The sequence below is a fragment of the Anolis carolinensis genome, unplaced genomic scaffold, assembly GCF_035594765.1.
Source record: "Anolis carolinensis isolate JA03-04 unplaced genomic scaffold, rAnoCar3.1.pri scaffold_12, whole genome shotgun sequence".
Lineage (NCBI taxonomy): Eukaryota > Metazoa > Chordata > Lepidosauria > Squamata > Dactyloidae > Anolis > Anolis carolinensis.
In genome coordinates this window covers 16,655,880-16,669,166 of record NW_026943823.1, presented here as the reverse complement: position 1 = coordinate 16,669,166, position 13,287 = coordinate 16,655,880, and the positions used below count along the sequence as shown (strand labels likewise).

General features: G+C 43.5%; 1 protein-coding gene across 6 annotated transcripts in view; it reads right to left on the bottom strand.

Annotated features, from left to right (window-relative positions):
- Positions 1-13,287, bottom strand: part of pls3 (plastin 3) — an 89,303-nt gene that overhangs the window by 26,950 nt on the left and 49,066 nt on the right. For all 6 annotated transcript variants that reach the window (XM_062963734.1, XM_008119627.3, XM_062963737.1 and 3 more), the window contains 4 exons: positions 10,217-10,305; positions 8,461-8,624; positions 4,923-5,052; positions 1,728-1,860 (listed from right to left, as the gene is read on the bottom strand). In XM_062963734.1, coding sequence (XP_062819804.1) covers positions 1,728-1,860; positions 4,923-5,052; positions 8,461-8,624; positions 10,217-10,283 — 494 coding nt within the window. In that variant the 5' untranslated portion in view covers positions 10,284-10,305. The remainder of the gene's footprint in view (positions 1-1,727; positions 1,861-4,922; positions 5,053-8,460; positions 8,625-10,216; positions 10,306-13,287) is intronic.

Genomic DNA, 13,287 nt, shown 5'->3' with positions numbered 1-13,287 from the left:
AAGTATTACGCTGGGAACTTTCCTGTGTGGTGTCAACTTTACTTCAGACTAAGAAGCATCATCGTCTCTAGCTTTTGGAATCCAAGCGGCCTGAAGGTGTGCTTACTCTTGAGTAGACCGGGCGCCGGTCTACCTCCTTGCCCAAGTTTGGACTGCGTTTCAGCTCCTGTACATCTAGTTCCTGCCTTGTCCTGAAATCCTGGTTTTGGACATTTATTCCAGAGAACTCTCCTTGCCACTTTGCTCTTTTCCCCACTCAAGTCGAGTATGAGTGTGTTTCGGTTTCTGGACTTTGGACTCTAATATTGGACATAAGACTTTCACTTATTGGACTAATTTTGATCTTTCCTGAAAGGTCAACTGCTTATTCAACTTTGCTGCTTATTTCCTTTTGGAACTTTAATTGCTTTAATAAAGATATTATATTGTTATTGGCCTCTGTGTTGGTTTTCAGTGCTCGCGCTGCCTAGGGGTGTAACAAATGGCTAGGCGTGTCAGTGCTGACACGCGTGTCATAGGTTGGCCATAACTGCCTTAGGATCACAATGGAGGACCTACAAATGTCTAGCCCAGTGGTTCTCAACCTGGGGTCCCCAGATGTTTTTGGCTTACAAGTCCGGAAATCCCAGCCAGTTTACAAGCTGTTAGGATTTCTGGGAGTTGAAGGCCAAAAACATCTGGGGACCCCAGGTTGAGAACAACTAGTCTAGAGAGAACACTTATTTAGCCATTTCAGGGCCCCCAGGTGGAAGTTAAACATAAAATGGTACCCAAGGACCTACAAATACCCAAAGTAACAGTTCTGTTGGCATTTTTAGATCAGATTGAAGTCAACTATAGGGTCACACTGGGAGAGCTACAAATGGCTAGAAAGAACACTCTTGTGGGTATTTGTAGGTCCTCCAGATGGTAGCTGACCATACAATTGTCCCTGGAAATCTACAAATATGTAGCAATAATACTTCTGTAGGTATTTGTTGATTCTCCAGATGGATGTTGACCATAGGACCACACTGGAAGATGTACAAATGCCTAGAGAGAACATTTCTTTAGCCATTTGTAGGACTCCCAGATGGAAGCTAACTATACAATTGTACCTGAGGATCTACAAATGCCTAGAAATAACAGTTCTGTAGGCATTTCTAGGTCCTCCAGATCAAAGTTGACCATAGAATCACACTGGGGGTGCTATGAATGCCTAGAAAGAACACTTTGTAGGTATTTGTCATTCCTCCAAATAGAAGTTGGCCATAGAATTGTTTCTGAGACCTACAAATGCCTAGAAAGAACACTTTTGCAGGTATTTGTAGGTCCTCCAAATGGATGTTCGCCATAGAATTGTACCTGAGAACCTATAAATTCTTAGAGAGGACATTTCTGTAGGTATTTGTTGGTTCTCTAGATGGATGTTGACCATAGAATTGTCTTGGGAGACCAACAAGTATCTACAGAAAACAGTTCTGGAGGCATCTGTAAGTCCTCTAATGCAATATTATGGCAAAATTCATGTCCTTTGAGGAATATGGGAGCATGCTGGAGGGCCTTCCTGGGCACTGGACTTTTCTTGGGTCAAAATGAAATGTTGCAAACTTTCCTAGCACCAACTGCGTTTGCCTCAAATGCCTTGAAGCAAGGACTTTTCAAACTTCACTGCAATGCAGGTCCAGCTACAGCTACATTCCTGCATGAAGGTCTCTGCAACCACAAAAAGCTTCCTCAGGACTCACCAAAGAACAATCCCATCGCCAACAGCTTTGAAGAGATCATCCGTATTTGGGTTCATCGGAATGACGTGCCTACAATCCGGGTCGTTTTCCAGGGCTTTGTTGATCCAGTTCACAAAGGCGTATTTTTCTTCCTCTAAAAGAGGAGGGAAGACAGTTATGTGTTGTCAAAGGCTTTCATGGCCGGGATCACAGGGTTGTTGTATGTTTTCCAGGCTGTATGGCCATGTTCTAGAAGCATTCTCTCCTGACGTTTCGCCCACATCTATGGCAGGCATCCTCAGAGGTTGTGAGGTACCTCACAACCTCTAAGGATGCCTGCCATAGATGTGGGCGAAACGTCAGGAGGGAATGCTTCTAGAACATGGCCATACAGCCCGGAAAACATACAACAACCCCGAAGACAGTTATGTTTGCGGCTTGAAGGGTCGTACCAGGAAAAGAATGAGAAAAGGATAGGATGCTCGGCAGCAGAGAGTGCTTTCCATCCCGCCCAGATTTGCAAGCCTTTGGGGTTCTCCTAAGATCTGGGCTTTCAATGAGGTTCCACATTTGCAAGACTTGAGGAGGCCTTCTATTAATCTCCCAATGTGGCAACTCCTGGTGCCTTCCAGTTATGCCAAAAATGCATTTTGTTAGTTTTGGCCAATCAACTCTCTCATCCATGATGGTCGTTTTGGATCCTGATCCGGTCTTCTAGAGCAGTGATTCCCAAAGTGGGCGCTACCACCCCCTGGTGGGTGCTGCAGTGATCAAGGGGGGCGGTGATAGCCACAGGTGCATTTGGGGGCGGGGCCACAGGAGGGGCGGGGCCTCTTCCCAAGTGCCGGAGACAGGGCTGAGCCCCTGAGGCACCTGTTAGGACACAGGGGGCGGAGCTAGAGGAGTGGGCGGGGCCTCTTCCCAAGAGCCCAAGACAGGGCTGAGAATCTATATCAGGGGTCCTCAAACTTTTAAAGCAGAGGGCCGGTCAACAATCCTTCAGACTGTTGAGGGGCTGAATGATCATTTGAAGAAAAAAAATGAACAAATTCCTATGCACACTGCATATGTCTTATTTGTAGTGCAAAAACAACAACAACAACAATAACAATAACAACGATGAAAGAAAAATACAATATTTAAAAATAAAAACAATTTTAACCAACTCAAACCGATCAGGATTTCAATGGGAAGTGTGGACCTGCTTCTGGCCAACGAGATAGTCAAGTTAATTAGGATTATTGTTGTTGTGTGCCTTCAAGTCATTTCAGATTTTGGGCGAGCCTAAGTCAAAATTTATTTATTTATTATTTATTTATTTACTACATTTATATCCTGTCCTTCTCACCCCGAAGGGGACTCAGAGCAGCTTACAATTTATATCTATATACAATATAATTATATTATTAGCATAGAACAATATTAGCATTATATATTACTATATTGAATTATACCACTATCTTGTAATATTACTAGCTGTGCCCAGCCACGCGTTGCTGTGGCGTTGTCTGGTGGTGTTGGTGAGAAATTGTTGAGGTAGTGGTGGTATTGAATGTGTTGTATGGTTGTCTTTATGTTTAGTATGCACACTGAAGTGGATTATATGGCAGTATGGAGTCAAGATAATCCAGTTCAAAGCAGATAATATAAGATTCTAAATAGCTGTGTGGAAGGGCCTTGAATCTACACTGCCATATAATCCAGTTCAAATCTGATAATCTGTGGAAGAGGCCTAAGTGAGGCCTAACTCTGCCTGTGCCCTGGGCTGAGTGGGTTGCTAGGAGACCAAGTGGGCGGAGCTTAGCCTTCAAACTGGCAGCAATTGGATAAAAACTATTATTGCTCTCCTTGTAATTAGGACTTTATTTTTCTTTTCTTTTTGTTGTATCAACCTAGAGCCGTGAATGATGGGTTGTGTTGTCAAATTTCGAGGTTGGGGGGCCTGTAGTTTTGTTGTTTTGTCCGCTGCCCTGATACCATCACTCTTTTATAAATATAGATTAGTAATATTACATGTAATATATAATATATAATTAATATTATTATATGGTATTATTATTAGTATTACATTGTAATATTTCTATCAATATTATATGTATATACAATATTATATTATTAAAATTGATATAAAAATATTATATTATAAAACTGAGGGCAGGGGCCAGGTAAATGACCTTGGAGGGCTGCATCCGGCCTCCAGGCCTTAGTTTGGGGACCCGTGATCTATACCTCTCCTGAGGTGCTTGTTGGGACACAGAGGGCGGAGCTAGGGAAGGGGGCGGGGCCTCTTTCCAAGAGCCCGAGATAGGGCTGAGCCTCTACATTTCTCCTGAGAGGCCTTTTAGGTCTAAAGAGTGGGGCTAGGGGTGGGGGCGGGGCCTCCTTCCAAGATCCCGAGACAGGGCTGAGCCTCTACATTTCTCCTGAGAGGCCTTTTAGGGCTAAAGAGTGGGGCTAGGGGTGGGGGCGGGGCCTCCTTCCAAGAGCCCAAGACAGGGCTGAGCCTCTACATTTCTCCTGAGAGGCCTTTTAGGACTAAAGGGCAGGGCTAGGGGCGGAGTCTCTTCCCAAGTGCTTCTGTAGACCTCCCCTGAGGCGCTCGTTAGAAAACGGGGGCGGGGTATAGAGGTCCCACCCCCTCCTCTAGCCCCGCCCCTTGTGTCCTGGCAGGCACTGCAGGACAGGGATAGAAGCTCAGCCCTGCCTCAGAGCTCGTAACTCCGCCCATCCCGGTCCTGGCGGCCCATTTGTGGCCCCGCCCACCTCTACATCTTGGACTAGGGGAGAGGCTCAGCTCCGCCCTCTTGAGCAGGAGCCACGCCCACCCCCTCTAAGCCACTCCCCCTTCCCTGGCGGTGCTGAGTCATATTTTTTTCTGGAAAGGGGGCGGTAGGCCAAATAAGTTTGGGAACCACTGTTCTAGAGTATGAGCTCTCCCTCCCAATTTGGTTCCATCTACAAACTGGATCTGCATCCTCTCTAGACCTTCCTCTGTTCCATTAATGAAGACCCTGAACAGACCTGAAGGGCCCAGGACAGAGCCCTCTTCATGGGTCCCACAGAGTCCCTTCTTTCCAGGATGGAGAGGAGGAACCATTGGGGAGAAGCAACCTTTGGGTCCGGTCACTCAACCCATGACAAATCCACCCCACAGCAGTATTGTCCAGCCTCTATTTCAGTTTTATTCCAAAAGCAAGCAAAACTTGGGAGGAATACCTGAGTAGGAGTGTTGGGTTCCCTCACTGGAGAGTTCGGATGTCCCGCCAATGGCACAAATGCCTTCTTTTCGGTTGATGGCTTTCCTGAAGGTTTTGGCGATGTCACTGCTTTTCACCTCTTGAAAGATCTGGAAGCATTAGGTACAATAACCATCAATATTACTGTAGAGTCTCACTTATCCAAGAATCACTTATCCAAAGTTCTGGATTATCCAATGCATTTTTGTAGTCAATGTTTTCAATATACTGTGACATTTTGGTGCTAAATCGTAAATACAGTAATTACAACATAACATTGCTGTGTATTGAACTACTTTTTCTGTCAAATTTGTTGTATAACATGATGTTTGGGTTGTGGACTGTAGCACCCAGCATCCACTTATCCCTTCCGGCAACTACCAACCACCATCAACATAGAATCCAGGAAGGCACTGTCCAATCCCTCCTGACAGATAGCCATCCAGCTCAATTCAAAAACCTCCAGGGAAGGAAACTGCACTTAAAGGGGTCCCCAAAGGGTATCTAGTCCTACCCCCTTCTGTCAGGAACGAAGGCACAATCCAATCCCTCCCAACAGATGGTCATCTAGCCTGTTTCAAACTCTCCACTGAAAGAGGCCCCAAAAGGGCATCCAGTCTAACCCTGTTGTGTCAGGCAGAAAGGCACAATCCAATGCCTCCCGACAGATGGTCATCTAGCCTCTGCTTCAAAACCTCCAGAGAAGGTGAATACAATGGACACCTAAGCAGCACACATTTCACATTTATTGTATATACTCGAGTATAAGCCTAATTTTTCAGCCCTTTTTTAAAGACTGAAAAAGCCCCCCTCGGCTTATACTCGGGTGAGGGTCCTGGTTGGTTTATATTTAAGTCAGCTTATACCCGAGAATATATGGTACATTTATTATTTTTCTCTATTATTGGTATTATTACATGTATTATGTTATGGTTGAGCCTTCGGGCTCCGATAATAGAAGAAAGGGGCATAAGACTCCTCGAGAGTCAGACTCTTTCGAGGAGCGTGAACGAAAACGGCTCCGGGATTTGTTTACAGACCCGACAGATGAGGACTCATTTGAGGGTTTTTCTGAGGGTTTGGAGGAAGAGATGGCCAGCTCGGAGGAGGATGACATGGAATGGACTCGTGTGAGGGAGGATTTGGGTGTTGGGGAAACAGGCAATGAAAGCATGGGAGGTGAGTGGCGGGTTGCAGGATCAGACCCATGGATTGGCTGGAGGGATGGAGCGGGATCCACAGCTGGGGATGCTGTGGGGCGTAGTCAAAGGTGCTTTAGTTCTGATGAGGATGATGAGTTTGGGGCGCCTGGAATTGGGATGGCAGCTGACAGCGATGATGAGCTTGAACTGGGATAAATTGGGGTTTGGGATCAATGTCTAATTGCGTTGGGCAAGGTAATCTGGACGGACGCTTGGGCTTTTGTTGGGGAACTTCCTGAAGACGGGTGTGATTCGTTGCTGGATACGTAAGTTTACCAAGGACACTGGGCATCGACGGCGGGAGGAACTGTGCGGGGTTTTTCTCTGTGCAACTTGTGTTTAATCTCAATAGCTTGGACCCCCGTCGTCTTTTTGACGGGCAATACCTACTCACACTGAATTGACGCTGGACTGACTGACTTCGATTCTGGATTATCACTTCTGCTGCTTATCGGTGAGACCTTTGGATTCCTAGACGACTACGTTTGGCTATTGACCTCTGGACCGGATTGGGACCCTGCTAACTGCCGTTTCCCTGACTGCTGAGCCTGGACCTGGATATCGTTGGCTGTTGAACCTTAAATTGAATCCTGACTACGACCACGTTTTCCTTCGCTGCAGGGAGGAATAAACAAGCCTGGTTTAGTCTCCTGCTGTTTCTGAGTAGCAGAAAGGAATCTGCTACCAGTCTGTTGTTTACATTCTGACTCCTGTTGATCCTCCTTTGTTTGCATTGTTTGCCAGGCTGAAGTAAGCACTTTTGATTTAATCCGGATTATACTTCTGTTTAACCCGGTTTTTCCCTTTGAGTTGTTTAAGCTCAATCTGAGTTGTTTTTGTGTTACCTATCACACTGAAGTCAAGTGTTTGCCCTGTTCTTTGTCTCCTACGGGCATTTTTAGTTCTGTAATCTCAATAAACTGAGTTTTGCTTTACTCACTGGCGTTCTGTCTATGACATATTATTTTTCTCTATTATTGTTGCTACTACAGTAGAGTCTCACTTATCCAAGACTCGCGTGTCCAAACTTCTGGATTATCCAAGCCATTTTTTGTAATCAATGTTTTCAATATATCGTGATATTTTGGTGCTAAATTCATAAATACAGTAATTACTACGTAACATTACTGCGTATTGGACTACTTTTTCTGTCAAATTTGTTGTATAACATGATGTTTTGATGCTTAATTTGTAAAATCATAACCTCATTTGATGTTTAATAGGCTTTTCCTTAATGCCTCCTTATTATCCAACATATTCGCTTATCCAAGGTTCTGCCGGCCCATTTAGGTTGGATAAGTGAGACTCTACTGTATATCTCAAACTCAAGGTTGGACGTTTTTATGAGTGAGATCCCTATCATACCATACCGTTACAACACTATTATTCCAATTTAGTTGCTACGGCAATATTGTATGGAATTCTCCGGTGTGTGTTTTAGGGAGCTTTTAGTTTTCCCAAAGTCCGAAACTGAAAATCGATGTTGCCATGGCAAGTACAAGTGAAACGATAGTGCTATAATAGCGGAATGTGTTAATGTGGGATTTGTGTATAGATAGTGTTTAAATGCAGTTTGTGTCTTGCATGTATTGCATACTGATTGCATCATCTAGAGTGTACTGTAGACTGGAAAGAGTTAGTTACTGAGAAGCTGTGTTGACCTTGATGTGTGGCTGGAACTGGGGAGTGTCCAGACACAAGTGTGTATACATTACTGATTGCATCAGTTCAGTTCAGTTCAGTTCTGTCTGCCTAGAGTGAGAGTCCTGTGTCCATTGTCTTCAAGTCTGTTTGTCTTTATTACTGCTTTCAGTAAAACTTGTATATAGTTTTACTATTGTCTCTGATGTCTCTTCGTTCTCCATTCCACTGACTCCATCCAACTACTGCTGCGCTGCGTAAATTACTCTGACAGAATGTGCTACAGCCCTCCATCCAAAATATGTATTGATAACTCAGCTAGGAAGCTGTGAGTCTTAAACTACAACTCTCTCACTATGAATTCCACATTTCTCCCCAAGTACAAATCCCAGCATCTGTATAAATGGAGACAAGACTACTAAAAGTGGCACAAAGCTGGTTGAAACATGCAATGGAGATACATCCCAAGTGATACATAGAGTGATGTTGTGTGAAAGACAGAAGGTTCAAAATCTTAAGAATTTTTTAAAAATGTGAAAAAATTGCTAAGTTTTGAATGAGTCCAGTGTTGCTTGAAGAGCAGATCCAACCAGGCTTTTGAGGGACTCCCAACCTGTCTTGTAAGAATATGAAGTTCTAGTAAGAGGCATGATTCGGGGTCTGCAGCACACTTACGTAGACAAACTCTTCGAAGCTGATCTTCCCGTCTTTGTTCTTATCCCCGTCGATCATGAGCTTCTGGATGATCTCCCTCACTTTGTATCCGGGGAGTGGAAGGTTGGCCTCCTTGAAGAGTTCATGCAGCTCATAGTTGCAGATGAATCCATTGCTGTTGAGATCTGTTGCAAGAAAGAAAGGGAACCCAGTTGAAAGGCAGTTGACCACAAAACAGTTCTGGAGAACCTCAAGGTCCCTGGAGAAGAGGTTCTCTCTTGGGATTCCCTTGACTGCTAAAGGACCCAGAGATCCCTAAAGACAACATATTAATCAAATCTGCAAAAGTTAAATCAAGGAATCCTACTGGAAGACGTAGAGATTCTGAAAGAAAGCCACTTTTGCAAGGCCTTTCTTCCCAAAAGTGCCAGTGCCTGCTCAAACTATAAACTATAAACTATAAAGGGTTCCATAACACTGAACCATCATAGTTGAAGTGCATTAATTCTGCAGTGTTAAAGGTAAAGGTTTCCCCTGACATTAAGTCCAGTCATGTCTGACTCTGGGGGTTGGTGCTCGTCTCCATTTCTAAGCCGAAGAGCAGGCGTTGTCCGTAGACACCTCCAAGGTCATGTGGCCATAGGCATGACTGCATGGAGCGCCGTTACCTTCCCGCCGGAGCGGTATCTATTGATCTACTCACATTGGCATGTTTTAGAACTGCTAGGCTGGCAGAAGCTGGAGCAACAGCGGGTGCTCACTCCGCTCCCGGGATTTGAACCTGGGACCTTTCGGTCTGCAAGTTCAGCAGCTCAGTGCTCTAACACACTTCGCCACCGGGGCTCAATTCTGTAGTGTAGATGCATTCTATTGGAACCCTTTCAGACCCATCTGTTCTTTGGCGGCGAGGACTGACCCATCCACTAGGGGGCGGCAGCATGCACACTCCAGAAAAAACAGCAACAAATGGGGTTTTCTATAGGCTTGAGCCCCGGTGGCAAAGTGTGTTAATGCGCTGAGCTGCTGAACTTGCAGACCGAAAGGTCCCAGGTTCAAATCCCGGGAGCAGCTTGTTAGCTCCAGCTGCTGCCAACCTCGCAGTTCAAAAACATGCAAATGTGAGTAGATCAATAGGTACCGCTCCGGTGGGAAGGTAACGGCGCTTCATGCAGCCATGCCGGCCATATGAACTTGGAGGTGTCTACGAACAACGCCGGCTCTTCGGCTTAGAAATGGAGATGAGACCAACCCCCAGATTCAGACATGACTGGACTTAACGTCAGGAGAAAACCTTTACCTTTACCTATAGGCTTATGCAATTCAGTTAAGGCAATACGTGTTTGGTATCCGAATTTCATTAGGTACCCAGATCCGTTTTCAGGAGCCTCACAAAAATTGGCTAAATTTTGTTTTTGGTGAGGTAGCTGAATGATCCAGAAAGATCCTGTCCATTGGTGGGAATGGGGAATGTATGGGTCTCCCATTTCAGTTTCTGGGATTCTTTTCTTTCTTCCTTTCGAGGGAACCTGGGTTTGAGGAACAGGGTTAAGGAAGCATGTGCCATGTGCTCCAAAATAGAAGGGAAGAAGCCAGATCCAGATCCTGTAACGGTAAAGGCTGAGCCTTTACCGTTACAGCCAGCTGAACAAGCCGAATTGGCCGAAGGGAACCGACCAATCTGAATTCATGCACAAGCCTAGTTTTCTACCCTTTTCCTACAGATTTGACATCTGGCTCTTGATGCTTAAATGCACTCTTTGCAAACCCCAAGACATACCAACTTTGGCAAAGGCCTCTCTGAGTTCTTCCAGTTCATCTTTGGATATCTGGGTAACGTTGGCCATTTTTATGCATCAAAGGCAGGACCTGCAAAGGGACGGGAGAGAAATGAGACCTTCATGAACCAGGAAAGGAAAAGAAAACCAACAAATTAAAGACTAATATTCATATTTTTAAAAGATGTTTTTAAGATGTTTTTAAATTGTTAGATTTTAGCCTGTTCTTGTAAGCTGCCCCGAGCCCTAGGGGAGTGGCGGCATATAAGTTTGAATAATAAATAAATAAATATTTGTATCTATGAGTTTTAGCATAGATAGAGCATAAGCCTTGGGGAGAGGTGGGTAAAATTATTATTATTATTATTATTATTATTATTATTATTTTATTATGACACAGCAAACAAGATAGATATGCTGGATTTCGTATCACAAAATCACAAGTCGAACACTTCCCAAGTGTCTAGGACTGTGTGATGTATTATTATTATTATTATTATTATTATTATTATTATTATTATTATTTTATTATGACACAGCAAACAAGATAGATATGCTGGATTTCATATCACAAAATCTCAAGTCGAACACTTCCCAAGTGTCTAGGACTGTGTGATGTATCATTATTATTATTATTATTATTATTATTATGACACAGCAAACAAGATAGATATGCTGGATTTCATATCACAAAATCACAAGTCGAACACTTCCCAAGTGTCTAGGACTGTGTGATGTATTATTATTATTATTATTATTATTATTATTATTTTATTATGACACAGCAAACAAGATAGATATGCTGGATTTCATATCACAAAATCTCAAGTCGAACACTTCCCAAGTTTCTAGGACTGTGTGATGTATCATTATTATTATTATTATTATTATTATTATTATTATGACACAGCAAACAAGATAGATATGCTGGATTTCATATCACAAAATCACAAGTCGAACACTTCCTAAGTGTCTAGGACTGTGTGATGTATTATTATTATTATTATTATTATTATTATTATTATTATTATTATTATGACACAGCAAACAAGATAGATATGCTGGATTTCATATCACAAAATCACAAGTCGAACACTTCCCAAGTGTCTAGGACTGTGTGATGTATTATTATTATTATTATTATTATTATTATTATTATTATTATTATTATTATTTTATGACACAGCAAACAAGATAGATATGCTGGATTTCGTATCACAAAATCACAAGTCGAACACTTCCCAAGTGTCTAGGACTGTGTGATGTATTTTCGGATGATGCACGCAAATCCCAGTAGGGTGGCCTTTTGCAGTTGGCAGATCGTAATTTTTATTTATTTTATTGTAATTATTATTATTATTATTTTGTTATTATTATTATTATTACAGAATGCTGGAGAAAACGTATCAAAGGAAAAGAAATACTGTACTTCAAACCAAAAATTCTATTTATCAGGCTGTTGTTGTTGTTGTTGTTGTTGTTGTCAGGCTGTTCTTGTTCTTGTTGTGTTATTAAATATATTATTATAGCCCGCTTTTTCTCTCCACAAAGGAGACTCAAACGTTAGAAATTACAATTCTTATTTAACAGCAAAGATATGGCGGACTAATGCTAACAAAGGAGGGTTCGGAGCCATAAGAAATGGAGAAACGCCCAGAGATTAAACACCGTCGAAGAGCATGGGAAATGGCAAATAAACAGAAAGGCTCACGGTGCCTCCAGACCAGCAGCACCTGATCCACTAAGAGAAACAGACCTCAGCTGGAAATCTTTGCTCCTTGATGCAGGTCCCATAAGGCTAGAATGTTTTCACCAAGAAAAGGAACGCCCTCGAAGCAAGAGCTGGCATTTTTTGCAAGCTCAGGGTCCTATTTTGCTCCAATTTGCTCCCATTTCTCATATCACTGTGCATTTACCACTCCTTCACAAAGATTTTGGTACAGTAAAAAGGGTCTTCTGACCAATGGTTCTTCTTCTTCATACTGAGAGGAGTGAATTTTGGAGGGGGGCATAAAAGAGGGCCTTTCGGAGCTATTTGGGATCTTTATCAATGACTCAGATAATGAAATGCAAAACAGGCTGATCACGTTTGCAGATGGGACCAAAGCTATGACTCCAGAGGACAGTATCACAGATGAGAGAGTGGATTGGCCAAACCTAACAGAATGAATGTCAACAAGGGGAAAAATAGGACATGATGGGGGACACCTTGAAAGGGATCTAGGAGATTTAGTTGCCCACAAACTGAACATGAGGCAACAGTGTGATGTGGCAGCTAAAAGGGCCAATGCGATTCTAGGCTGCCTCAATAGGAGGATAGTGTCCAGACGGAGGAAAGTCATGGTGCCCCTCTCTTCTTCTGCTTTGGTCAGAACTCATCTGGAATAATAACCCTGTCCCCAGTTCTGGGCAAAGCAATTCAAGAAGAGGGAAAGTGTCCAGAGAAGGCAGGCCAAAGTGGTCAAAGGTCTGGAAGCCATGAATCCCTCAGAGGAGTGGCTAAAGGAGCTGAGGATGTTTAGCTTGGAGGAAAGGCCGAGAGAAAGGGACATGAGAGCTCGGTTTAAACACTGGAACGGAGGCCAAATTGAGGAAGAAGCAAGGCTTGTTTTCTGCTGCTGTAGAGACCAATGGAGTCATGGATTCAAATTGCAGAAGACGTTAGGAAGAACTTCCTGAGGATCAGAGCTGTTCAAAAGTGGAATACGTTCAATGAGGGTCTGGTGACGTTTCCTTCTCTGAAGCAGAGGCCGGGTGGCCATCTGTTGGGAGAGATTGGATTGTGCCTTCCGTGTGGCTGAAGGGGGTTGCACTGGGTGTCCTTTGGGGGTCTCTTCCAAATAGGATCCTAGAAAGTTGTGATAACAAATCCCACTTGGGTCCATAAGCTAAGCAGAGTTGGACATCAAGAAGCATTTAGATGGGAGATCTCATATTGGGCATTTTAGACCGAGGAGGGTCATTTTTCCCCAAAGGACCAAAAGCCCCAGGACTATTGTGCCCAGATGGAGAAGGTCAAAAGGACAAGCAAACCACCATCTCCATCGTTGGGATGAATAATCCAATCCATGGG